The 25,326-nt window shown below is 52.0% G+C and overlaps 9 protein-coding genes across 9 annotated transcripts; 4 read left to right on the forward strand and 5 right to left on the reverse strand.

Annotated features, from left to right (window-relative positions):
* Positions 1-5,601: 5,601 nt before the first annotated feature.
* UCRPA7_1633 (putative enolase-phosphatase e1 protein) lies at positions 5,602-6,552 on the forward strand (the record flags this gene model as incomplete). The annotated part of the gene is made up of 2 exons (XM_007914212.1): positions 5,602-5,631; positions 5,920-6,552. 2 exons carry the CDS (start codon positions 5,602-5,604, stop codon positions 6,550-6,552), a joined length of 663 nt encoding a protein of 220 aa, XP_007912403.1.
* Positions 6,553-8,212: 1,660 nt separating this feature from the next.
* Positions 8,213-8,697, reverse strand: UCRPA7_1634 (putative nucleolus protein; the record flags this gene model as incomplete). Its single annotated transcript, XM_007914213.1, has 2 exons — positions 8,213-8,576; positions 8,639-8,697. The coding sequence occupies 2 exons, from the start codon at positions 8,695-8,697 to the stop codon at positions 8,213-8,215; spliced, it is 423 nt and encodes a 140-aa protein (XP_007912404.1).
* An 886-nt stretch (positions 8,698-9,583) lies between these two features.
* On the forward strand, positions 9,584-10,359 carry UCRPA7_1635 (putative 60s ribosomal protein l25 protein; the record flags this gene model as incomplete). Its single annotated transcript, XM_007914214.1, has 4 exons — positions 9,584-9,608; positions 9,778-9,842; positions 9,904-10,196; positions 10,272-10,359. The coding sequence occupies 4 exons, from the start codon at positions 9,584-9,586 to the stop codon at positions 10,357-10,359; spliced, it is 471 nt and encodes a 156-aa protein (XP_007912405.1).
* A 404-nt stretch (positions 10,360-10,763) lies between these two features.
* On the reverse strand, positions 10,764-11,120 carry UCRPA7_1636 (putative mitochondrial import inner membrane translocase subunit tim8 protein; the record flags this gene model as incomplete). Its single annotated transcript, XM_007914215.1, has 2 exons — positions 10,764-10,930; positions 11,006-11,120. 2 exons carry the CDS (start codon positions 11,118-11,120, stop codon positions 10,764-10,766), a joined length of 282 nt encoding a protein of 93 aa, XP_007912406.1.
* A 1,670-nt stretch (positions 11,121-12,790) lies between these two features.
* On the reverse strand, positions 12,791-14,710 carry UCRPA7_1637 (putative magnesium transporter alr2 protein; the record flags this gene model as incomplete). The annotated part of the gene is made up of 2 exons (XM_007914216.1): positions 12,791-13,370; positions 13,422-14,710. 2 exons carry the CDS (start codon positions 14,708-14,710, stop codon positions 12,791-12,793), a joined length of 1,869 nt encoding a protein of 622 aa, XP_007912407.1.
* A 1,844-nt stretch (positions 14,711-16,554) lies between these two features.
* On the forward strand, positions 16,555-16,998 carry UCRPA7_1638 (putative microsomal signal peptidase 12kda subunit protein; the record flags this gene model as incomplete). Its single annotated transcript, XM_007914217.1, has 3 exons — positions 16,555-16,605; positions 16,660-16,722; positions 16,792-16,998. 3 exons carry the CDS (start codon positions 16,555-16,557, stop codon positions 16,996-16,998), a joined length of 321 nt encoding a protein of 106 aa, XP_007912408.1.
* A 262-nt stretch (positions 16,999-17,260) lies between these two features.
* UCRPA7_1639 (putative ring-box protein 1 protein) lies at positions 17,261-17,810 on the reverse strand (the record flags this gene model as incomplete). The annotated part of the gene is made up of 4 exons (XM_007914218.1): positions 17,261-17,359; positions 17,423-17,493; positions 17,558-17,636; positions 17,691-17,810. The coding sequence occupies 4 exons, from the start codon at positions 17,808-17,810 to the stop codon at positions 17,261-17,263; spliced, it is 369 nt and encodes a 122-aa protein (XP_007912409.1).
* Positions 17,811-21,049: 3,239 nt separating this feature from the next.
* UCRPA7_1640 (putative flavin-containing amine protein) lies at positions 21,050-22,515 on the reverse strand (the record flags this gene model as incomplete). The annotated part of the gene is made up of 2 exons (XM_007914219.1): positions 21,050-22,252; positions 22,300-22,515. 2 exons carry the CDS (start codon positions 22,513-22,515, stop codon positions 21,050-21,052), a joined length of 1,419 nt encoding a protein of 472 aa, XP_007912410.1.
* A 681-nt stretch (positions 22,516-23,196) lies between these two features.
* On the forward strand, positions 23,197-24,600 carry UCRPA7_1641 (putative tyrosyl-dna phosphodiesterase domain-containing protein; the record flags this gene model as incomplete). Its single annotated transcript, XM_007914220.1, has 5 exons — positions 23,197-23,913; positions 23,963-24,145; positions 24,199-24,368; positions 24,435-24,469; positions 24,521-24,600. The coding sequence occupies 5 exons, from the start codon at positions 23,197-23,199 to the stop codon at positions 24,598-24,600; spliced, it is 1,185 nt and encodes a 394-aa protein (XP_007912411.1).
* Positions 24,601-25,326: the final 726 nt, after the last annotated feature.

Raw genomic sequence — 25,326 nt, forward strand, 5'->3', positions numbered from 1 at the left:
AAGGTCGTTAGGATAGCATCAGGACGGTAGTAATTTGTATAAAAGAATGTTTGTTCAAAGGCAAAGCCTCGAGGGATGAAAGGGTTGTTGGAGCGAAGCTGTGAAGTCGAAAGTGACAAGCGAGTTCGGCACAATCGTCGAAAGGGGTTGATTTACGTCTCGGAGAGAGGTAAAGGACAGCGGCACTTGAGATGGGACGGAGTCGAGAAGTTGTTGGGAGAGTTGGTTGTGGTGGTGAGTCAATCGTGGCTCGAGTTGGTGGACCCGATTACGGAGGCTCGGAGCACACCAGGTGGACAGCAAGGACCGTGTTTTGTTGGCACTTATTGTAGCACCTGGTATGATAGAGTTGAAATCATCCGGTGTTTTGGTTGTCTCTATAGAACAGGTAGGCGAAGAGATGACTCTTCGACCCCCTTGTTCAACACGACGACGGTCGTAGGTGTAGCTGAAGCTGAAGCTGAAGCGGAGGCTCGGGCAAGAGGGTGCGGTGCGAGTCAACGGGATGGGGACAGCCTCCAAGCGTCGAAAGTCTGGTCGTCGTCCACTAGCGATGCTTGATTCCAGGCAAAAAGAGTATCAAGAGATGCAAGAGGCCAGATCGACAAGCTTAATAGCAGGCGATGCAGGTGAAGAGCTCGAGTCGGTGGTCGGGTGGGAGGGAGATAAAGGTGCTGAGCTCGAGTGGCGGCAGTTCGACAACAAATGGGCTGACTCTTCCTTTGTGGATGCTCAACTAGGTGATACAGAGACCACTACAGTTGTGTTTTCGAATTGATGTTGTGGAAGAGAGAGGACAGTTGAAGAGAACGACGACGACGACGACGACGACGACAGCGAAGACTGACGGGAAGGAGGTAAGGAGAGGTGAGTGAGAGCGAGAAGATGGATGGATGTGAAGGGGGGGAAGGCGATAGTGAAGTAGAAGGGGAGCAGAGAGATTGTATCAGGAAAGGTTGGAAGACAGGAAGAAGCGGTGGAGGGGGGGATTGGAGTGGTGTCTGAAGAGAGAGTGTGAGTGAGTGTGTTAGTGCTGCTGCAGACCCAGGCGAGCCAGGCCAGGGAACGCTCGGTACGTAGGCACTAGGTAGGTCGGTATGGGTAATGTGTAATGTTGGGGCGGATGGGATGATGAGATTGGCAGAAGACTCCAGTAAGCAATAGAAGGCGAGGGAACTGGCCGACGGGGGGAGCGACACACTACCGGTACCTACCTACTCCTACCTACAGTGCCTTCCTTAACACAAGACGGTGAACCAAGACACACACTGGGGACAGAAGACAGTGGGCTGCCCGGGGGGTGGGCGTGCCAGTCTTGCACGGTGGAGTGCCTGAGGATCAAGGAAGGCGTCCAGTGTGTGTGGGTTCTGATGTAGGTACCTACGTAGGGAGAGTCGGGAAGTACACAGCCTGCCTCGAGTGACTTCCAAAAGCTCGTGTCTATGAGCGCTCGGTGCCCAGGCAGCCGGCCGTGTCTACACAGTGCGATCAAAGGCGAGGTTGCCCTGTTTTGCTGGCGATTCCTTGGCCAATTCGAGTGTTGTGAGTGCCAGCCAGCCAGCGAATGTCGCTCCACTGGAACAGGCCACAGTGATCTGTGGACCATCGACACTGTAGCTATCCAAGGGAAGTGACAGGCCGTAGGCAGGAGCGAACGAGGTCTTGTGAGGTAGACTCGAGTCAGGAAGGTACGCGAGGACAGCGACAACATGCACTAGCCCACAACCTACCGAGTACAGCGGGCGGGCTGGACCAGGCTGGGCTGGGCCACGCCTGTTTCTCTTGTCTTCTGTCCTGGTCCTGCTCTTGTTGTTCTTCCTGCAGCTAGGAAATGAGGACGAACGAATAACACAATTTCCGGCCAAAAACAGCAACGCGCGGCAAGACGCCATTCGCTAGCAGGGTACACCGTCTTCTCCGCCTTCTGCAGCGACGGAGCCAGGTATCCCGGAAACGGTCCTGCTGGCTGCTGGACCACTGATCGACCCTGTACGTTGCGCTAACCAACTTACAGTATCATGCGGTGTGTGGATGTGGGTGCGTGTGTGTCTGCGTGAGGGCCGCCGTCATCCAGCGTGCCTGAGGCGACCATGCCATTCTTGTTGCAAGCGCGGCCAAGCTTGCCATGCGTGCATGACCAAGATAGTTCGCGGGCTGTGCCATTGGATGACGAACCATGCAGGCGTCCTCCTCCACCCTCCAGCGTAGGAATGGCAAGCTGGCAAGCCCGCAAGTCCACAGGACACGGTGTACCAAGGCCCAGCTGCAGTTCCACCTCGTCTCTGATATCGCTTCACCGCCAGTTACACGATATCGTCGTACTCTCGACGCCTCGAGCATTGGGACAGAGACCTCCGCTCGGGTACTCCTGCAGGTCTCGCCCCCAGCCAGCGTGTATCTCGCTATGCCCATCCTTTCACAGCAGAGGTATCGCCTCTCCTCGAGTCGCCCAAGGACACGTTTGTTTCGCTCCACCGGTACTGTGCTCGACTGGGCTGTCTGAAGTTATCTGCTTTGCCGGGCGGTGCTCCACACCCTCTTTTCATTGAATGCCAGGAGACATGGCTGCAGCCGGCCAATGGCGCCGACGCTGCACCCCGTCGACATTCCATTGAATTCTGTTTCACTTGGGCTACTCCTCGACTGCTGATTCGCCAGGGCTCATATGCACTCCTTATGGACTGCATCTGGTGTGTTTCCTTCTCAATGCGGAGGGAGCTCTGGCGACTGAGAAGCTTGCCGCTAAAATAACACCAGTCTCTCGACCGTCTCAGATTGATATGAAGCTCCCAGGAATTGGACTGCCCTAGCGATCCGTCAGCGTCTGAGACCGCCGTGGGAATCAACATCCATCCAAATGCAGCTATAAATCAACAGAGCAACCGCTGGAGAAACAAACACCAGCGACTCAAAAACAAATAATAGAACTATAGGAGACGGGATGTATCACTCGGTAACGTCCACGTTTGTTCCCGCCCCACCACGGTTAGCCCAAATTCCAAAAGAATTGTAGGGATCGAAGGTTTACACTACGATGGCATGTATTCCACAGAGAGGACCCTGTTCTTGATGGGTCTTATCTCATTACTCGCAAGCTTTCGTGAGCTTGGAGCGGCGTCACAGGTCCCGTTCTCTAGAGTAAACTCTCTCGATCCTTGCCTATCCAGGAGATAGGGGGTTGATGCAACCTGAGCACCTCATGGGCTAAGCTTATCAAGCTCCCGAGATTTCTTCGCCTCAGAAGGTTTGTTTGATCGGACTGATCAAAGAGCACATTTGAGGACGGCAATGATGACATCTCCGTGCTTTCTCGTCCCTTTGATCATTCCATTTCCCCGACCCCGTGGTCGCAAAAACAGTCCACTCTCCATGTCGTGTGACACCAGAGCCGTTATCGGTAGTGTATTCCTTGTAGCGATAACGGCTGAATCTGTACCTGTCGAGCCATCTGCTGCATCTCGCCGACCCCGCAACAGCTACTGTATGCCCTGTATTTGCATTGTGTTCCAGCTTTCCTGTGGAAGCTGTGTCGAACACGAACCACCCTCACTGCCATTCTTCCTGATCTGAAGCCATTGGCGCCCTGCTTGAATGGCTTGGCGAGGTTTCAATTAAGTACGTGTGAAGACACAGATGTCTTGCAAGCTGGTCAGCCACGAACAGTCCCCTACGGCAATATCGACCCAGTCCCTAACTTGAGTCGACCCACCAGGTCTCTCAGAAGGCGGTAGGGAAAGCAGTGAGGGTCTGCACCACTCCTGTCTAATAATGGTGGGTTGGCAATAAGAGACCCCAACAATCGACCCAATGGCTCCTGAATCACGAACAGTAACGACCGTTTGATGTTCTAGCGGTCAAGATTTGTGGTCGTTGGAGGATGGGCTGTTTCCCGCGCCTACCATTATGCCGTCGTGAGATGCTGGGACGTGCTCGTCAATGGGATCGTCGCGACAAATTGATGCGCGTCGACCCTGTCAGCCTGCAGGGCAGTAATTTGCAGAAGGGAGGCGATACGGCGCAGTGGAGTCATACTGTGGTATCAGACCCCGCAGGTTCAAGGGCTGCCAGATCAGGTATTGGACTTTGGAAGGGCTTGCTGCGGCCGCCCGGGTCCCTGCTGGAGCTCCTCTCCGAGCAGGTCCGCGACGTACGGTAGCCCTTCAATGGTGGTCAATCGTAGTGGTGTCGCGCTTCGACTTCAGACTGGTCGGGTCTCACGTCGAGCGCCCGGCAGATACGCCCACCACCTTGATGGTCTCCTCGCCTACCACATGGCGCCAGAGCTGCCCTCTCACACACATTGGCGGAGACCTTGCCGGATCACGATGGCAGATCTGTCGTGCTGCTCTTCACTGACTTCACCATGGTTGCCGGGGAAGTCATGGCCTGATTGTTTATTGCCTTCTTACTCCTGTGCCATCCTCTTCTCGCCCCTTGTGGGCAGCTGCAGGTCGTGTCATGGCGCTGCTGCATGAACCAGGCATATTCTACCGCTGCATGCGGCCAAAATTGCCTTCCCCTCGTTCCCTGTCCTTGCAGAAAGGCCAGCGCAGGTGCTGGGCTTCTGCTCAAGCCCTGATGCAACGGCCGGGCAGGAGCGCTGGGATACTGTAAAGTTCTGTAGGGTCGGGAATAATCAATATTCTCGTCTTGGGTCTCACTTTAGTCTGAGTGTACTCTATGCAGAATCTTGCGTGCTCGACCAGGACCATGCTGTACATGCCTGCTGCATAGTAGGCTTTGTTCGATAGCCCCCCGGAAGACGCTCCAGTTTGGCAGTTCCTGAACCTTGAAGCTGCCGAGCAGAATCGGCGCTAATGTTGCTAAACTGCGGGCACCAAATCCCCAGGTCTCCACCTGCCCGAACGGCCTTGACCCGAGCCGGTCTAGTGGGCTGTCCAGAGCGTCTTGACCGCCATCTCGAGAGAAAAACCTAACCCACGAGTATCATTGCAAGCATCGCCATTTGTCCACGATCCCAAGTCCACCGAGATGCAGCTGCACGTCGCGTCGCGGTGAGATCGAAAGAAGAGATAGGGAAAAAATTTCTATCTTGTCGTTGACAATTCCATAAAGACGGTCAAGGCAGAAAATTTGTCCAATCCTTATCTCGGCCCACTGGGGACTGCCCGCCAGAGCTCTTGCGCCTTCACCGCCCTCTACCTACCGATGCTCCTACCAGCTTCACGTATTATTCCTCCCTGTTTCGGATTCTCAGCCCCGGTATCTTAGATACCTTGCAAAGCACGCTGCTCTGCGTCGAGGCGCCCCATCATGGCTACCTCTACTATCAAGGTCGTTCTGCTTGACATTGGTAAGGCAGAGACTCTTCCCCGGCCCCCATCTCGCTATTCCTCTTCGGCCACACACTTTAATCCTTCTCGGCCGACCTCCAGTACCTTTTTCCTGGCACTGGGCGATCGGCCAAAAAGAGGTGTTGGCCTGCATTAGCCCGGACGAATTGGCTAATGTGATTTCCTGTTAGAGGGCACAGTCTGCCCGATATCATTCGTCAAGGACGTTCTTGTAAGGCAGATCTTCCACCTCTTATCAGCCATCTCCATTTTGCCATTCTCGTTCCTTCGCGCTGCGTGCGTTTGTATGCATGTGTGCGTGCGTGTGTGTGTGTGTGTGTCGTGTTCAGTGTGGTTGGCAGCTCAACCCGTCCTGTCGTTGTCCTGCCCTCCTTGCTTCGATCACCTCGCATCGCTGCTGGCTCCCGATCGTCACGGCTCTCCGAGACTCCCCATTCGTTGAAGATGTGCCGCCGTCTGATGTCACTCTCCGGCCTGGCTGTCTCTGGGAATAGCTGTCCCAAGCATTCTTTTGGCAGCGTGTCCCGCCCCTGACGACAGCTCTGTCGACAGACGCTCCGTTGTTTCTTCTTCGTCTGGATGCATTGTGCTGATCACCGTTCAGTTCCCCTATGCGCTGCAGGCTCTGCCCGAGACTTTGAAGTCAAAGTGGGATAGCCCGCAATTTGCGCAGTACAGAGATGCCTTCCCGGCAGAATACAGGTCGTCTCAGGCGGCATTCGAGGAGCACGTAAAGGACCTTGTGAGCCGTGACGTCAAGGCCTCATACCTAAAGAGCCTACAAGGCTACCTCTGGGAGAAGGGCTACAAGTCGGGAGAGCTGAAGGCGCCCCTTTTCGAGGACGTGCCGCCGAAGTTCGCATCATGGCGAAAGGATAGGCTCCGGGTCATGATCTACTCCTCCGGCTCAGTGCCCGCCCAGAAGCTGCTGTTCAGGCACACCAACGCGAAGCCGTCGGATCTGACGCCTCAGATTACGGACTTCTTCGACACAGTCAATGCGGGACCCAAGACTGAGGCGGCCAGCTATGAGAAGATCGCTGGCAAGTACAAGAGGTACGCTCCGAACGAGTGGCTGTTCTTGAGCGACAACGTCAAGGAGGTCGAAGCGGCAATCGCGGCGGGCATGCAGAGCTACGTTGTTGAGCGACCAGGCAATCCGGATCTACCTAAGGACATCCAAAAGCGGCACAAGGTCATACGGAACTTCGATGAGCTCGACAACATAGGGTCGTAGAGGACCAATACATATTCTCGAGGCTGACATCGGCAGTCATTCCTGGCCTCTGTGCTATGTATTCACGCCACTTCATGATAGGACGACTCTAGGGGATTAATTATTCTATCTACTAAGTATGACTCAAGGATTACATGACTGAACGAGTCTCTTCAGCATGAAAGGTGCTGAGACATATCGTACCCCATATGGATGCAGGAGATTACTTACACGTGACATCTCCTACTGGAGTCTTGATGGCCAATGCTTTGACGAACCTCTCATTTTGATAAGTCTCTTGACATGACACAAAGCAATGCCATTGAACTTAAGGACGTGCTATTTTACAGACAAGTCTAGTAGTCAAACATGCTAAGTAGTCCGCAAGTTGCAGCAGCGATGGCACAAAGGAAGCAGAACCTGGGGGAAGTCGCCTGGGAAACGGGGGGCTAATCCTGGCGCGCTTCTGATTCGCCAATGGCCTGCGCAAGTGAAATACGGATAGGCGTAATAGCCCCCTACGTCGTGCATCATCTGACCAAGGAGGGGTACTAGTTCACACATCACGAGGCGCAAGCCCAGCTCATCTCTCACTCGACGGGGAAGCCGCAGTGGCAATCAATTGCCGTTGAGTAGGACGGCGTTGGTGATCCTTGCGTCTAGAACGCGGTTTAAGCTAGATGCTGTGGCTAGGCGTGTCCGATGCGCCGCTAGGTATGCAGAGGAGCATCGCGATGGCTTCAATCTCGATGGGCTCTCCTGGCCGGTGTCACAAAGTCAAGTAGAAGCTGGTCGGAGGAGAATTGAAGTACCAGGGATTGCCTCCCTTCAGCGTCCCATTTAGACGCATGGCTGGCAGCGTGGCTTGGATGTGCTCATCAAAGACACCGGCATTAGTCCATACTCTCGCTAGAATTCCCCTGGCGCCATCTCCCACTTGTATAGAAGACTTCCCGACCACCGCTTTCCCCTCGCCAAGTCTCGACAAGTCGTCTGCTCCGTAGAGTTGCTGTGGCCATCGTTGCTGGGTGCCAATAGTGAGCATTGAAGTTGCTAGTGGCTCGTGTCACATATCCCTCTACAAGCGCTTCCTTCGGTGAACCATCTATCGACCTCAAAGCGGCACATCCTAGCAAGATCCCCCGCACTCTAGTAAGCCTCCTGTTGCCTTCAGTTTCAAAACGGGTTTACAGGACAGGTGATATGAATCGAGCGGCAGAAATTGCTAACATCCACGGCAGTAGGTGTCAGAAACGAGCCTGCTCTACTGTAAGTCCTGGCAGCTTGTCTGACGCCAAGCCTCTTTTCCGGATCATCTGACTGATGTTCTTCTGAAGCTCTCACAACTCGAGTGACATATCAAAGCGTTTGGTCGCAAAAAGCAATAAAATATGAAGCTCCCTGTTGCTGTTCCGTGTCCCATGACCACTTCTCGTAAAATTGCCAGGTATCAGCGTCCCTCTTCGAGAAGCCATGCCATTGCGAATTGCCGCTCCACCGCCCCTTCTGTATTTCGATCGTGGCATTGACGGGTGACAGCCATGCCTCCTCAAGCATGGCATTCCCGCTCGTGCTCGTCACATTTTGAACAATAGTCTTGATTTAGAGAGCTGATAGATTATGTTGGCTGAGTAGCGTGACCATTGCGGTTGAAGTCGGTAATCGTTTATAATACAGAGCATCATCCGGCACCCTTGATCACAATTGCGAAGTTATTTCGAGATGCGCCGGGCCTCAGCTCCTTCTTAGCAAAGTCCATTCGTGCATTTGGGATATGCGGTCGCCGCTTCCAGAGGTAGTATACCAATTTCTGCGTGATCTTGGACTCGATCATCTCGTAGTCAAGAGATGCCATCATAGCCTTCAGCTTCGCCTCGTCCATATAACGCGAGTTCAGGACACATGGTGCCGGAAGCACCAAGAACAGGCTGGGAAATAGAGTACTCCACGGTGTCGGCTTGATGCCAGATGGGTCATGCAGAAAGTCCAACGTGCGGAGAAGCATATCACCTCGACTCTTGGGATCTGGCACGAAATTGAGCACTCTAGAAATAGCATATTAGCATTCCCTAGCCTCTCGGAAGACAGAATGAGTAGATGGACTTACAATGACAGACTGATTATATCGAACTTCTCTCGGTGATTCTTAGGAAGTGGCCGTTTCATGAAGTCCTGCTGTAGAATGCCCTCCCCCTGGCTGTTCAAGTCAATGCGCTCTATGTCGAAATATTCGCTTTTGGAGCAGGCATTACTCGTACTCAGAGCTCCAACCTCAAGCATACGTAGACGCTGCGTTCCGGGCTTTCTGAACGGCTGAATTGGTTTTAACCATTCCACAAGCACTCGAGAACTATCTCCTCCCCGGTCGGTGCGTTGTCCTTGGAGGCTGGCCTGTTGGTACTGCTCGATGCCACCCAACGCAGCTATCTCTGCTTCAATAGCTGTCTCTTCGGCCTTATCTCCATTTTCGATTGCCTTCTGCTTTCTCTTTTCCAAGGTATGGATATTGTTGATCAACGTCCTTGTTGCTTTCCTTGAGATGGATTTGGGCTTTTGGAGAGTTGGTGGCCGGCCAGCCGTGAGACTTCGCTTTGCTCTCTTCGTCTTAGCGACTCCCATGATAAGATATGTTCAATATCAAAGCCAGTGTTTGGCCTAATATTCCCGATTGGGTCTCATTCTTATATCTTATGGCTTGTAGATCGAGGTTGTTTTGGTAGTCTCTCGTGAGGTTGAGCTTTGGCCGTATGAAATTGAGCTACGGATACGGCTGGGCGTGGCTGTATTCAGTATCAGCGAGTTTTTCCCAGTAGGTGGTCCGTGCTTGACGCTAGAGCACGGAGGAAACTACTCTAACTATATCTAACTGATCTCTGCGTGTGTCCCTCGTGATACTGATAGCAACAGTTAGTATCCACCCTGGTTTTTTGGCTTAGCAGCCGAACCCTAATGAACCACAAAAACTTTCCTTTCGCGGCCAAAAAAGATTCATCCTCGACATCTCCAACCGCAAATCGACTTCGTCAGCCCGGGTCACTACACAGATTTCGAGATGGCTCCCAAGGATCAGAAGAAAGGTATATGACTCTCCAATATGGATTCCACAGTTCAATGTTGCCGGCTCTCGCCTCGGCGTGGGCAAACCGCTCAGCGACCTAGGCGATGAGTGATTGCGATGCATTCAGCAGCAGCAGACTTTGCGAGTTCTGAAAAGAGCGATTGCTGATGCGTCTTTCTCTGATATAGGCGCCTCCAAGGGCACCAAGGGCTCCAAGCAGGCCAACGCTGCTGCGAAGGCTGCCCTCAAGGGTGTAAGTAATCCACGCTGTCCACGTTTTCTACTGCCAGACAGATGCTAAGATCCTGCTTCAGGTTCACTCCCACAAGGCCCGCAAGGTCAGGCTCACGACCAGCTTCCACCGTCCCAAGACTCTGCAGCTGTCTCGTGCCCCCAAGTACCCGCGCAAGTCTGTCCCTCACGAGCCCCGCCTCGATGAGCACAAGATCATCGTGCACCCTCTCAACACTGAGAGCGCCATGAAGAAGATCGAGGAGAACAACACCCTTGTCTTCATCGTCGACATCAAGGCCAACAAGGCTCAGATCAAGGGCGCCCTGAAGAAGCTGTACGACATTGACACCGTCAAGATCAACACCCTCGTCCGGTATGTTTTCAGTTCCCGCAAGCCAAAGTTGCTTCAGGCTCTTGTTCTTCTGGGCAATGTACTAACCGAATACAGCCCTGATGGCACCAAGAAGGCCTACGCTCGTCTGACTCCTGACGTCGATGCTCTGGACATCGCTGCCACCAAGCTGGCTCTTGTCTAAGCGTGCATTCTGACTGACCGGGCGGTCAACTGGGAGGGTAATGGACTCAAAAGGGAACGGAAAGAAATGCATTCCACCGGCGTCAAAATAGGCATCTGGTTTACGATATACCAATGACAATGAATTGGCTTCCATCCCTCCCTCAATCATGTCTCACGCTTGACTTTTGCCGTGTTGTCCATTGCCTAGAAAGAAATCCGCGCCAATCGACCAAGATGACTTTGACATGCGACTACGTACAATGATTCTGCGAGCCTTGCCATTGATATGTTTGATCTATGCAACCATCCTGTTGTGATCACCGGTAATCTAGTAGTACAATATTGCCTCGAGTGAAGATTCGTACACGTCGCTGGAGCTTCCCTCCGCGGCCAGAGCTTTTCCTGACATGACCTCCAATCTGTTTAACCCTGTCGCATGCTTTGAAGGTGCTTCATCGTCAATAGGTTGACGTCTAGGAACCGGTCTACGCAGCTGGCCAAGCAGCCCTCCTCGCTTTTGTCGAGCTTTCCGTTGCGGATTGTACCGGATACGCACTTCTTCCAGCAGACATCTGTCAGGGCATGGGTTTCTGTAGGAGGGGCGGAAATGTCAGCGCGATTGCAACACGGGGTAGAGCACCTTCACGAAATGGAGGTCGGCTTACGGGATTGTATCCGTGTCCTTTGCTGCTCGTTTGAGATGAACTGGCGCAGCTCGCTCTTGTCCTTGTCGTTGAGCTTGTCGAGGTCGGCTTGCTCGAGTGATGATGATGCGTCCATGTTGGCTAGGTGTGGTTGCTACTTGAGCTATGTAGGAAGCAGCGGAAGCAGCGGAATCAGCGGAATATAAGCTTGTCGAAAGTTGCAGTGCCAGTCGATTGAGCGGTTGTCGAAATAGGTTGGGCAGGTAAGTGGTATTCTTTCGAGCCGAGGATTCAAGATAAATTCCCACCGTAATCGATGCGTGGAAGAAGAATCTTCGGGACTATGTTAGCCAATAGGATTCGTTCCAGCACTAACAGCTTCCAAAGGTTGAGAGCTTCATAGACTACCGCATGGATCTCTCAAGAAGGTATTTATTTATAATTAAACCCATTCATTCGTTATTCCTTGCTTTTATTTTCTATTATTTGAGTTCATTTGTACTGAATAGCTTATTGTAGAGTTGTAATTCGCTGCATCGAGGGTAAACCTCGTCGAGCTTAGCACAGTTGTCCTATAAGTAGGCAAGGCCATACGTTCTAATAAGCCTCGAGGAACAGCTAGCCAATAACAACAATATTGTTCTGCCATCATGTCAAATGTTGCGAGAAGCTGTATGGTGGTATACCGATCTTAAGGATGTACCTGAGGCGTTGAAATATGGGTGGGAACAAGTCAGGTGGCCCATCTGTGTTTAGCTCATATGTCATCTAGGATCGTTGCCTAGGGTTGATGCCTTCATTGCAAGGCCTCTGTCTAGGTGGGCATCTGTGTCTATATCAATCAATCAAATTTTGAAAATACTACAATTACTTCCTGTGCTTTATTAAATTATTATTTCAAGGACGCTCCTCTGCGTTTGGTTGTTTAGCTATATTTTCGTGATGTCTGAGCAGGACGCAGCCCCCAACACCGTTCAGGGGGACGAGCCAAAGCCCAAAGTCCCCCTTATTGATCTTGCAAGCATCCCAAGGCCGACCAGGAGCGTCGAAGTCAATTCATTCTTTTACACCGACGAAAAGGGGATCAAGCACAATATTTATATTCCCAAGGGCACTGTGCGAGTCGCCTCTAAACTCTGGTCCGAGAAGATGTTTGACGAGTTGGGTAAATTCCCACCATACAGTAAGTGTCATGTCACATCCCAAGAAACCGTGTGAACACTGTCGTGTTCTGCTCAACGTCGTGGAGATACTAATCACCTCGTCGCAGCTGGCCAAGGCTACGATAATTGGGACAACGACCCAGAGACATATGCCGACTTCATCAAGAGCCTGGAGCAGTTCGAATACCTATTCGAGAGGAAAGACAACGAAGATGATTTGGGTTTGGTTGACCCAGCCGAAGACCTGGCAGATCAGACTGCAGGGCTAGGTGTCAGTCGGACCTAGGCCTCTTGATGATATCCTAAATGAACATGAGATGGCGAGTAATTAGCCGCAGCCTGTCTACATTGTGAATCTTTTGTCGTTCAAGAGTACAGTACAGTACATAGTGCGTATCTAATATCTGACTTGTTTTGATACAATCATTTCCACGTGGATAAGAGTAATCTAAAGACAAAACGCTGTCCCACCGGACCTTCTATTGGACTGTCTAACTCTATCGAAATGCAGAATACCACCGTCCACAATGCCCCTGACAGAACGCTCAGTGTCCTATCATTCACACCATCATCCGTCTATCCACAAAAAAGAAACATTAAAAGAAAGACAGAAGAGTCTCTTCAACGACAAGCCACAACGAAACTAGATGTAGCGAAAGCGCCGAGCAACAGCAATGCAAACAACACAGAACGCGCACAAACTCCCCAGAATGACGAAGAATGCGTGGAGATTATCCGTATCCTGGAAGGGCACATGAACGTTCATGCCGAACAAGCCGGTGATTACATTAAGGGGCACGATGATCGAAGCAAGGAATGTGATCTTGCTGAGAACCTCGTTGGCCCTGGTGCCTTGGTTGATACTATCGATCGACAGCTGGGCGAGATAATTGCTGTGGGAGCGCGAGAGGATCTTCTCAAAGTGGCCCAGGTTAGTCATCATGGTGACGACGTGATCCTGGATATCACCAAGATACAGACCAATGTCCATCCGTGGCGTGACCCGATAATTCTCGTTGCAACGCTTGGTAAAGCCCTTTAGAACATCTGCTTTGCCTCCTAGAAGACGGAGAAGACCCATGACGTTCTTGCGCAGAATGCCGATCTTCCGCAGGAAAGCATGCGTATCATCGGATCGAGTAATGAACACCTCATCCTCGACGGCGTCAGCATCCAATTCAATCCTGTGAATGACAGGAGCGAAAGAGTCGACAATGTCATCACTGTTACCACGTTAGTGTCGATGCAGCCAAAACTCGGGTCCAGATACTCACATCAAAGCATAGCAGATCCAGTCGCTGCTTAGAGCCACGTAATCCTTGAGCATCGCAATCCTGCGGCGAACATGGGATGCGTGCGCGTTAGGAGCAAAGCTGAAGCTCAGAGTTCCCTCGCGGAAAACGACCACGTAGATATTGAATGGTTCATAATCGGGCTCACCGTCCTCCAGCACAACATTGAATGATCTAAAACAGGCAAAGTAGTAGGATGGAAAGAGCTCAATCTTCTCCCGGGACTCCTGAGTGGTGATATCTTCAATTGTCAGGGGATGAACACCGAATGCTTTGCAGATGGCGCGAACTTCGTCCTCAGTCGGGCTGTTGACATTCAGCCACCACACGCCGTCAGTATCTCCCTTTGGGAAGGAGAAAAGACCACGGATATCTTCTCCGGGAAGGACAAGATCTCCCAGTTCAGCAGCATGGATGGTTGACTCCCAAGCGGATGAGAAGAAGCCGAACCGATTTGGATCATGCTGCGGGATGTTCTTGTGTGGCTCAGGGGCATGCTCCACCTGCTCTTGCTTCTCATTCTGCATTGAAGCGTCGGAAGGCATCTCAATGATGTCCCCATCTGATGTCATAACCTGGCCAAGCGGCTCGACAGTTGCCGTTGAAGACTGTGGGCGTAGGTCAGGGAAGACCCTGACGGCGGACGGACGCCTCTCAGCTAGTTGTTGACTCTCTTCCTCGGATCTGATGAAGTCTTCGAGATAATCAAAGTCGATATAAAGGGTGTCCTTTCGATGCTCGTCTTGCATGGGAAAGCAAACATCCTCCTCGGCCGATTTGTTGGTAGCCAGACTTGCCGAGTCGCTATCGGACACTGTACGAGGCTTGCTGCGATGGCTGTGACGACTATTCACGGACAAGGTACGGTGCAGCTCAAAATCCTCGGGCTTCCGGGTCTCAGAGAACGACATCTCTCGCTCCCGTCGACGAGCCTCCGCGAATGCTTTGACGGAGTTCGGTGGGGAGATGGACCGTGGGTCGGCCATCGTATCAACAGTTGGTCGCCGGCTGCGGCGAGCGGTTGGAGAGACATCGCCAGGCTCATCATCCACGACGGCCTCCTCGAAATCGCGTACACGGACCGAAGGGTGAAAGTCATTGCCATGAACACCCTCGGCTTCCTGGTGCCGTCCACCGTAGAGGGAATCGAAAGTACCCCGACGCGGACGGTCTCCTCGCTGGACTGACGGTGTCTGACGGCGGTGATCATCCAGCTCAGGGACTGGAGTATCATAGCCGCCGTCCGAGACGACTTCCTCCTGGTCAGACATTTTGCATACAGACTCGATCTGTCCGTTTCTCGTTCCTTGCTTGAGAATATACAGCCACACAGACAAATTAAAACCGCTCTAAACCCCCAATGATCTCAACACGGGTAAGGTAGACCCTCGAATAGCTACTCGTCCGCAACGCGCATCCTGGAGAAGGATGTCACGCAGAGAACATTAGCAAGAGCAGCGGGCGGCTCCTCGCCGTCCGCGGCGACGTGCAAACCTGCTTTACGATTAGGTGGTAGTCGTCGAGGCGACCAGGTCGAGTGGTGTAGAGGAAGAAGAGGCGGTCAAAGCTGAAGCTCGTGATTGCGATCAAAATGTAATCTTGTTCCGTTGAAGCCCAGTTATGGAGGCTTCTTGTTCACTCCAAGATAGACCCAGCAGGAGGGGCTATGGAGCGAACGAACGAAGGAGAAACGAGAAAGTACGAGCCCCGCCAACTTGGTGGTATTGTAGTTTGGATGAGGGTTGTTGTTTGTTTGTGCGACGAAGTGAAGGCTTGTCGCACACTCTGGACGTGCGCTGGCTTGCTGGTAATACAGGAGTGTTCTCAGTGAACTGTTTTTGCGAAGAGTGCTAAGTTGGGATACTGCGATAGCGCTCTTTTGCTACTATAGCTCTGTTTCGTCGAGTATGGGAGAGTCGTCGTGAGACAGCGTGGTGGCCGAGGTGCAAACTGAGGTATGGGTATGGTAGGTTGGGTAGGTAAAGTTTTTTGGTGATATGACGTGGGACCTGGACGTCGTCGTCGTCGTCTGGGCCTGTGATGCGCTGATTGGTATATCTAGTAAATAGTCATGCCGTAGGCCGTGAGAAAGAAGACAGAATATGTGAGGGAAGTCAAGTCTGCCCCGAGAATTGTGCTCGAAGATCGAGTTGTTGTTGTTGTTGGGTTATGGAAGTGGACGAGGGATAAAAGTGCGTAGAAGCGATTTGTCTAGGGAGCGGAAGTCGGGCTTTCGTGAGACTGCCTGGCCTGGCCTTGGGTGTCTCTTGGGGGCTTCCATCCCAAGCCGGAAAAAAATTAGTTTTGGGCGCCGAGCCCCGCCACCAGTGGCCTGGCGGCAAACAGTCACCTGGCTGGACCCCAGCTGGGCAGTGGCCAGTCCGCTGACTTTTCCTGGGAACTGGTTCTGTGCCTGGGCAGTGGCCAAACCGGCACTTCTGGTAGGCAGGAATCGTTCAATACGAGACTCTCGTGTCCAGGTTCGCCAGGGCAGAAACATGTACTCCTCCGTTAGAGTAATCAACATTCAGTCTTAAAGTAGGAAGAGACTGAATGTCGAGAGTCGTTATACTGGACAAGATCTCAAAGGTTCTGTTTATTACTATAGGTCTATCAACTTCTACAGAGCAGTAATCTCTCGATGGAGGAGGCGATGACACCCTTGTCGAATTAACAATTCTTACCCTAGTGGAGGAGTAGCAATCCAGCTTAACTGTACGCTGTAGTCAGAGAAGCACGAAAATCTCCAGAGAAAACCTATCTCGGGCATGATTAGTCACAATGCCTTTGCCTTTTCTTGCTATCCAAATACTATCTCAAGACAATTCAAAGGCCACTGGGCGGACGTTGCAGATCGATACCTAGGTACCTAGTTGTATATCCAGGGACCGCCTTAGGTCATCTGGGGTGAGCGGGACGCCTCTTTGGTTTGGTGGCTGTAGCAAGTACCTAAGCCTCACTCCAGCCTACAGGGGTCAGGCCTCATTAAGCCAGATTTCCATCAACCTCTCTTCGCCCACCTTGACTTTAAGCTGTCTCCGAAGCTGCGGCATCATCTCTAAGACAGACCACCTCCCCAACTCTACTCCTGGCACCGGAGGGACTCCTGCACAACATGGCTGACCAGATTCTTGACCAAATTCGCGATGTTGCCGAGGGTCAGATTGTGGGTTGCCCGTGCATCAATTGGAGCTTGATCCTGGACATCAACTAACGACAGCAGGACTTCGAAGGCCAGAAGCTGGCAGACTTGCTCGCAAGTGTACTCCTAGTTGTCGTCGGCGTATGTTTTACCCTCTCGAACCCTTCCCTACGGTCCGAGAACGGCCAGCTAATGCCCACCTCGTCGTAGGCTATCTCCTTCATTGTTGGCCACTTCCTCCAGGACATCAAGCTCGCCGTCTACATCGCCCTTGGAGGCACCGCTCTCACCTTCGTTGTCGTCGTACCCCCGTGGCCGTTCTTCAACCGAAACCCTGTCAAGTGGCTGCCTGTCGGAGGAGGAACAAGCATATCTACACCCCAAAACTTGGTAATCGACGAGAAGGCACTGCGATGAAGCTTCTGTGCGGTTATAGCAGTGGCACGTACGGGACAAAAAGCAACCATGTGTTTACGATTTTGTCTTGGCGAGAAAATAATCTATCCCTCGATAACCTGCCTTTGTATCATCATGTCGTAGAGGGCCTTCGTAGCATGAGCAATGACCACTGTATCCGTAGCTCGTGCAGAGACCAGGAACCTGCCGTCTCTATGGCCTTCATGTCCCTGTATTCCAATTTGTGTCTCGTCACCTCTTCTCGCCACCTCACATCTACATCCTAGCGGCCATACTTCTGGAACTCCCAGTCCCTGTTGTCCAAGGGACATACTTGTCGGGCCTTCAGCCATCTAGAGATGCAGTGGAAGTGGAAAGCATGCTGTCAGACATCATGTTAGTACTGTTGTTGCACCGTTTGAACCAGCGAGCGGATTGAGCCTACGTTGCAGATACCCCAAGCCACTGTGCACTCCTCGCTGGTAGCTGATGCTTGGTTGGCTTGACACTCGATGCCTGGAGAAGAGTCCCTGTTAGCACCGGGGCAGAGTTGGTAGTGGTGAGGTTGGAAGATGCTTACAGAGATCCATGATGTGGTTTCGGCAGATAGCACAGTTGTCGACGACGATGTCCCACGCCCACAAGGCAACGGCATTCCACTAGATAGAGCTTGTCAGACAGTCCCCGGATCTCACGATGCGGGTCTCCCTCACCTTCTTGACCTCGAATCTCTTCTTGCCGTCCTTGCCGACCGCATCAGCCGCAGGTCCGCTCTTCTTCTTGGTGACCGGACCGGCGGTAGTGGGGGCGTCTGCCATGTCGACGTCGGCCATGTTGGTTGAGATGGGGGATGAAGTTGCTGCGATGGTGGAGGTAGGAATTTGGCTGGTTGCAGAATTGCCGATATACTGCCACCCTGTTGGCAGAGAGAGTGCGAGGCTGCCGGAAATGGCGGGGCTAGGTATCTCAGCTACCTGACTGTAGGTAGGTACCTAGGTAGGTACCTAGGGAGGTAGGTACGTACTTTCCCGTTTGCGCCTGTGCTCTTCCAGGTAAGTAGGCACTAGGTACTACTATGCACTATGCAGTATGCAGTATACAGTAGAGTCATAGCGACTGCCCCAGCCTTTACCGTTTCCCAGTTAGAAAAGGCAGTCATGCCTATACCTAGGTAGGTAGGTTTAGTCATGCTATCTCCCTAAAGGTGTTTGTTTCTCTTCTACCACCACCGCCACCATCATTTCATTTAGTCACCGTCTTCTTCTTCAGACAATCAAGACCTCTCCTCCTCACCGACACATGGGCGCATCTCGAAAAACATGCCCAGGACAGCAAACTCACCAAACACCAGTATTTACCAAGTCAATATTCGTATCTTCTCCTCTACCGCCAATTCCAAGCCAGTCGTGGACCGACCGCCCAGACAAAGTCAGCCAGAGACACTGACACAGACCCTCGTCACCTGATTTGCATTCTCAGCTCCTACCCAGGTCTAGCCTTCTGCACGTATCGTATTACCCTGCCTGTATTACAGTACAGTTCGTGCAGGCCGCTTCGGGTGGGATTCCTTGATCCTCGCTCGCCCCACAGCCTTGACTTGAGCCAGCAACGCATTTCCCAGGCAGGACCACAGCCACACAACAAGAAACAAGCACGCCTGCAGGTCACGCAAAGACAAGCGCAAGCGTCTGCCACTCTGCCCTGTCCGCCGTCCGTGGGCCTCCCTCCCGCCCTCCGGTCCGCTGCGCTGCCAGCTTGCCCCTCGATTCGATAGATACAGTGGCCTACCCTAGTCTGTCGCTTCTCTCTGCCTTACCTCTTTACCTTAACCTTTACACATACCATCCATCCATCCCGACATCACCTCACCCACCGACGTGCTCCCTCTCTTCCTTCCCGACAATCACATCACACTGGCTTCCGCATGAAGCCTCCCATTCGAAATGCAACAGAGTAATTTCCAACAAAAGCAGACCTCAGGTCGGCGTCGCCATCCCCGGAATACACAAGGCGCCCAGAAGAGCTACGCCTCTGAGAATGACGCACAGTCCGACAACCCCTTCCAGCCCGACTTCTCCACGGGCAGTCCCCAGACTCCGCAGAAGTCCAACTCCGGCAGTCCTGCGCCAAGCTCGGTGCCTCAGAATCCAAAGTCGAACAAGAGGACCGGGAACAAGTCTCGCCCCAAGAATGTCTCTACGTCGCCGAGACCTGTGAAACCGGGGCGTCATACCCCTCCGCACACAGCTGCGGCTAAGCAGCCTACATCGACTGCATTTGCCGGAGCTACCTTTCATGCCTCTCCCGCTCCGTCTTCCCTACCGATACCTAGCTTCCTCTCCAAGTCAGGCACCGACTCACCAGGCTTCAAGAACTCTGGAAAAGTCAGCCAAGAGCCTTCTCCACCGACAAGCGATTCCGATACGCCAACACTGCAGCCCGCGACCATCTCACAGACTGCAAGAGAGGAATCGCCTCTGGATTTGCTCTTCCGTGCCGACAGAGCCGAGAAGGAGAGAGCTCGTAGAACGAGCTCTGCTAATGCTATGGAGTCTGTCATCGGCCCCTTCTCGCCACCTACGGAGCCTCGTTCACCTCCGCAGAATGCAGCGTACTCCAGGGGCAGTAATTCGCAGCCAAGACCCCGTCCAACCTTCCAGCGCAATGCCTCATCAGGAATATCCTCGACAGAGCTAGATGGAACTCCTGGCCGGCCAATGGGCCCGGCATTCTCAACACCTTATCAAGACCGAATCAAAGCTGCGCGCTCAGCAGACAGGCGTGAGCAGCAGTCACCGAGAGTCCTGAGGGAACAGCAATTTCAGCAACACCCTACTCCTCCGTCATCAGACGACAAGAGCGAGGCTCTCAAGAAATTCCTTTTTGGCGGCCCACAAGCAGGCCAGCAACAGAGCGCTGCACCGAGCGGACAACAGAATCGCATGGCAAACCCTCCCAACGGATACTTCCCAGGTGCACCTGTTTCCTACTCTCAGCAAATGCCGTCGCCCCCGGCGACCCATAACCCCGAGACCGATCGCAGCGCCGAGTTCGCTGCCATTGAAGACAGTTTGCGCCGCGTTCTGAAGCTTGACATGAATATGAGCTCTGGGCCAACATTGGCCAATGCTCATCGGTCTTAATTTTCAAGCTCTTGCCAATACGACGAATCCATGTATGCGTTGATATTGCTCCATTTCGCAGGAGTCTTCTTACGAACCTCGACATACCCACGAATCTCTTTTTTCCTAGTTGTTATCTGTCAGACAGGTTTGGCGTTCAGAAATAGGATCCTGTTGGTGGCTTTACAGCATATGCGGACTTCATGGCGGTCTTGAATCGGTTGAATGTCCACATGGTTAAGGCGTTTATGGACGGCGGAATTACTCCCGTCAAGTGTACCGGTCACGGATAGACTGTTGGCACATCCACGTGTTCATGACATCTTTCTGGTATTCGTTTCTTGGCGATGTATTGTTTATGTCATCCTGAACATACGGTACGAGTTGATAGCGATGCTCTGTATCTTGGAGATACCCATTGCAGTCTGGAGTTGATCCAATGGAGGATGCTCATTGAGCAGAACGGGGATGGATTCGGAGTCGGGGACAAGAAAGGGGCGCAACAGGCGGTTGGTCGCCCATGGACAAGTCTGCTCGGCGGAGCAGTTTCATACCTACAGAAAACCAATATTTGGTGATGTAAGTGGTCTCGCATCAGTTACTATTAGACATACCCTCTAGCTCTTGGAATGTCACGAACCACTTATTTACCATAACCACTGCTTATCTCCATGATTGTGCATACATTATAACATTTGTGAACATGAGGCGGAGATGTGTAAATCTGAAGAACTCTACGTATACTAATCTGCCGTCTTCCTCCTCTTTTCCTCTCGTGAATACCATACTCCATGAGACAGGAACAGATACTTTGAGAAGAAATCTTCCGCAAAGTCATCAAATTTCTTGTAATCCGCTCCGAGGCGATAAGCTGCAGCAATGCCGCTTACGCAGGCCAGCTCATGCATGTTCTGTTGCTATGTCAGTAATCATATCCAATCATCGCACTATCAAGCAGGGGATATGGTGCTCACCACCAGGGTCCACGAGCCAGCAAACCAGGTACTGCTCTCGCCATTCAGGAACATCATACCAGGCACAACTCGGAGATAATGTTGCCAACGGTGGCCCAGCTGATGCCACCACTTGCGCTGGATGATCTTGCCCTCGTCGATCTCCTTCCAGGTCCACAAGTTCTCGTTCTGCTGGTTGAGGAAGATACTCTGGTACACGTGCGCGTAGCCCCGGTCGTCCTTGGCGCCCGTGGCCTCCAGCAGCTGGTGCTGGTAGTTGGAGCAGTCGAAGCTCATCTCGATCTTCTTGGGGTCCTGGCCGTAGGTCTTGGTGTAGTACATCGGGCGGAAGCCGCCGGGCGCAGACGGGTCCTGGCCCTTGGCGAAGGATACCTGCTCCTGTTGGCTGTTGGACTTTGGCTCTGCGCAGAGCTCTGGGTCAAAGTGCGTCTCGTAGTGCTTGTTGAAGTAGTCGCTGTCCCAGTGCGTGACCGTGATGTCGTCGTAGAAGGCGGCGCCGCCAAGAACGAAGTTCTCCTTCCAGGACGCGTGCTTGCCTAGAATGCGCAGCGCATCGTCAGCGAGGACGCACAGGACCATATCGTCGAAGTCCTCCTGGACTGCGTTGTCTGTGGCTTCGCCGCCTTGGACTGGCGCTGTTCGGAGAGATACGCCCCTCTTTGAGCGTGCCAGAACGTGCGTCACCTCGTGGTTGAGACGGATCTCGACGCCTTTAGAGACCAGATCTTTCCGCCAGTCTTCGTAGAAGTCATTCAGGTTGTCGAACGTCACCATCTTGGGAAGATTCGGGAGCAGAGTCTCCGAATCGTAGTCCCACAACTTCATGTTTGGATCATCAAACAAGCGTTCCACGATGGCGGACGGGACATTTGCCGTCTGATTGCCGGTTCCTAGGAACAACGCAATGAGAGGATAGACCATCTTGTCGCCAAAGTCTTTGCTGAAGAACATCAGGCGTAGCATGACCCGGATGGGAACCAATCCCAGGACGGGCATCGTCCACTTCACGAGTTTCAGGGAGCCGAATTTCTTGATGTCTGAGGAGTACTTCTCAACCAGAGTACTAGGGAAGCAATTGGTCCAAAACCCATCCTTTCCCTTGCCAAATGAAACTTGCAACTTGACCTCCTTAGGATCGTGGCCATATTTATGGAAGAAGTTAAAAGTATGTTTGAAGATCTGTTATCGTCAGGAAGGAGTATTCCACCGAAATCCAAGAGGCTTACAGGAGATCCTCCTTGAACTCCATTGTTCATCCAGCCAGCACCAAATTGCTTCTCGTCGAGGGAAATCGACGTGGCCTGCCCGCCGGTCACTGGCCCTCTCTCAATGACAGTCACTTTAAACTTGTCAGGATGTTCGGCAAGAGTTGCAGCACACGACATGCCCGCCGCACCGGCACCAACGATCACCACATGCTTCTGTCTGTTATTTGGGCCCATTTTGGTGTAGAACAGGCTGGTGTAGTATGTAAAAGTGAAGTGAGACCCAAAAGACGGTTTGGGTAGGGAGTTATTTCTTCAAGGTTCAAGGACGTCATTGACTCGAACGCCATAGCCACGCTCAGGACTGGCTGAGGCGCACATCAAAATATTCATTGGTATCAATCCACGTGCTTGGATAATTAGTTGCCTGAATGGTTGGGTCATATAAAGTGTCATTCAGCAGCGTGGATAGATGGAGCTGCTTCATCAGTATATGGTACACGATGCATCTTTCGGACCCATAGCACAAGGATCGGGGTCTGGGAGTGAGACATGAAGCTTAGCACCTATTGTAAACTGCTTCGAAGGCTAACGGCTTAAGGACCAGAACACGATTTCATTTGGACACATGAGGCCTTCGTTTAAAGGTATCTTGCAGGAAAAATCCGAACAATGCTAAGCTTAGCAATGTAAAAGCAGTTTTTGATATTCTGGCAGACTCCATGCACCTAATCTTCATTGACGTAAATACAGCTAAGAACGTTTCATTGGACAGCACTTGAAAAGTGGGGCCGCATTCACGTGTCCAGGCGTCAGTCTCGCGGGGTTGTCCAACTAATCGTTCATAAGCTCTCAAGCTTCATCTTATCCGATTTTGGAGGAATGACTACAGCAACTTGCTTGTCGGAGGCGTGAACCATGGCCACGAACTGGGCTGCCGAGTTCAATGGCGACGAGGATGAGGACGAGGCTCTGAAGCGAGCTATTGCCATGTCACTTGGCGAAGACGTTGCAGGAGATACCACGTCTTCAGATCGCGATGAGAGTGACCACTTCGAGACCCAGGCGCAGGAATCACTACCGAACGCCAAATATGATGCGAAAGAAAAGTCCCAAGTCTCCACACAAATGACCACCCCAGAGTCATCCCAAGCAACTCAAAATGCGTTCTCGTCGCTTGGCTTGGACAGGAAGAAAATGGAAGAGGAACGTCTAGCGCGTTTGCAGAAGAGAAAGGCAACCGAGGCAGGCATTACAGAGAATCAGCTACCGTCACAACGTGTGAAGATGTCCAGTGAATCTTCAACAGCGCCTACGATCTCCCGAAATCCGAGGGCGCCAGTGACCAGATTTCCAGCTGCTGCACCAGAAAAGAAGGATTTGGAATCATCAAGTGCCGCCTCATCAACGCATTCTAGAGGGCTGAAGTTCCCTCGAGGTGTCGTCAAGAAGACTTGGGCGCTCGGTCAACCCAGACAAGATGATGACATCAAGATCGAGGAAGTATTGCAGAAAGATGACTTGGAACTTGCTGTTCTGAGTTCTTACCAATGGGACGAGGACTGGCTCATGTCGAAGTTGAATTTTCGCAAGACCAAGGTTGTTTTGATTGCTTTCGCCGCTGATGAGGCCACCGTAAGTGACCATTGTCAAGATTTCTGACCCTAGGCTAACCCTCTGAAAGAGGGAAGCCATGCGTTCTAATGTGCCAGCGAATGTCATCCGCTTTTGCTTTCCACCTATGGAAGGCGCAGATCGCATGCATTCGAAGCTGCAGCTTTTAAAATATCCCAACTACTTGCGGATTGTCGTACCCACGGGGAACTTTATGCCCTACGATTGGGGCGAGACCGGAGCCATGGAAAATGTATGAACCAAATTACCATGCATTACATTACTTCGCTGACGTATGACGCACAGATGGCTTTCATCATTGACCTCCCACGCATTGAAGATGAGGTTGAGCGTGTAGCCAATGAGCTCACAGCTTTTGGTAATGAGCTGTGTTACTTTCTCAAGGCTCAAGGGCTCGAGGAACAGATGATCAGAAGCCTGCGAAACTACGACTTCTCTGAAACAGCTCGCTACGGGTTTGTACATACCATGTGAGCATGCCTACATGAGTGGATTATGCTTTTTTATTCACAGCATTTTAGTGGAGGATCCCATTTGAACGACTGGCAACGGACTGGTACGTTAATGGTATATATTATCAAAATTCCTCATACTAAAGCTTGCGAAGGATATTGTGGTCTAGGCCGTACAATCTCTTCACTTGGTCTCGCCACCGGCAACCAGAATGAGATTGATTATGTGGTATGAGAACCAACTCGGAACATCTTAAGTTGATAGCTGACAAATGGCGCTGAAGTGTTCCTCGATTGGAGCTATCAATGACAGTCTTCTCACGGCCTTGCAAAATGCCAGTCAGGGTAAGTATTCGAAGCACAGCCCTTACAATGCTGAAAATACTAAGTTTTGGTCGTGAATCTAGGCGACTCCGGTTTGAAGGAATTCAACTCGAGGACAACCAAAGGAAAGAAGAACAAGGATGAGAATGACTCTGCAAGACAGTCTCATGGTGTGCGAGAAATGTTTCGAATTTACTTTCCTACTCACGAGACGGTCATTCAAAGCAGAGGAGGCAAGAATGTAGGTGTATCACTGGAGCTTAATGGCAGTATGCTTATATCATTGTTCCTTTTATAGGCTGCTGGAATCATAACCATGGCTGCACGCTCTTGGAACCTGTCAACATTTCCTCGAGATGCTTTCCGGGACTGCAAGAATGTTCGACCAGGCTTGCTAATCCACAGCAAGGTGATGTTCGCCCGGAGGCAGCCTTCAGAAGCGGGCGAGAGCCTAGGCTGGGCTTATGTCGGCAGCGCGAATCTCTCTGAAAGTGCGTGGTGAGTATCAAGCCATCCTTATCTTCGATCTAGCCCTCGTTGTCGCATTTCTTCATATCAGAGGTCATTCACATTCATGGCCTAGACTAATGGCTAATATCGAATGACTCAAGGGGCCGTCTAGTCAAAGACAGGGCAA

This window comes from Phaeoacremonium minimum (genome assembly GCF_000392275.1).
Source record: "Phaeoacremonium minimum UCRPA7 unplaced genomic scaffold PA7_03_scaffold_124, whole genome shotgun sequence".
Taxonomy (NCBI): domain Eukaryota; kingdom Fungi; phylum Ascomycota; class Sordariomycetes; order Togniniales; family Togniniaceae; genus Phaeoacremonium; species Phaeoacremonium minimum.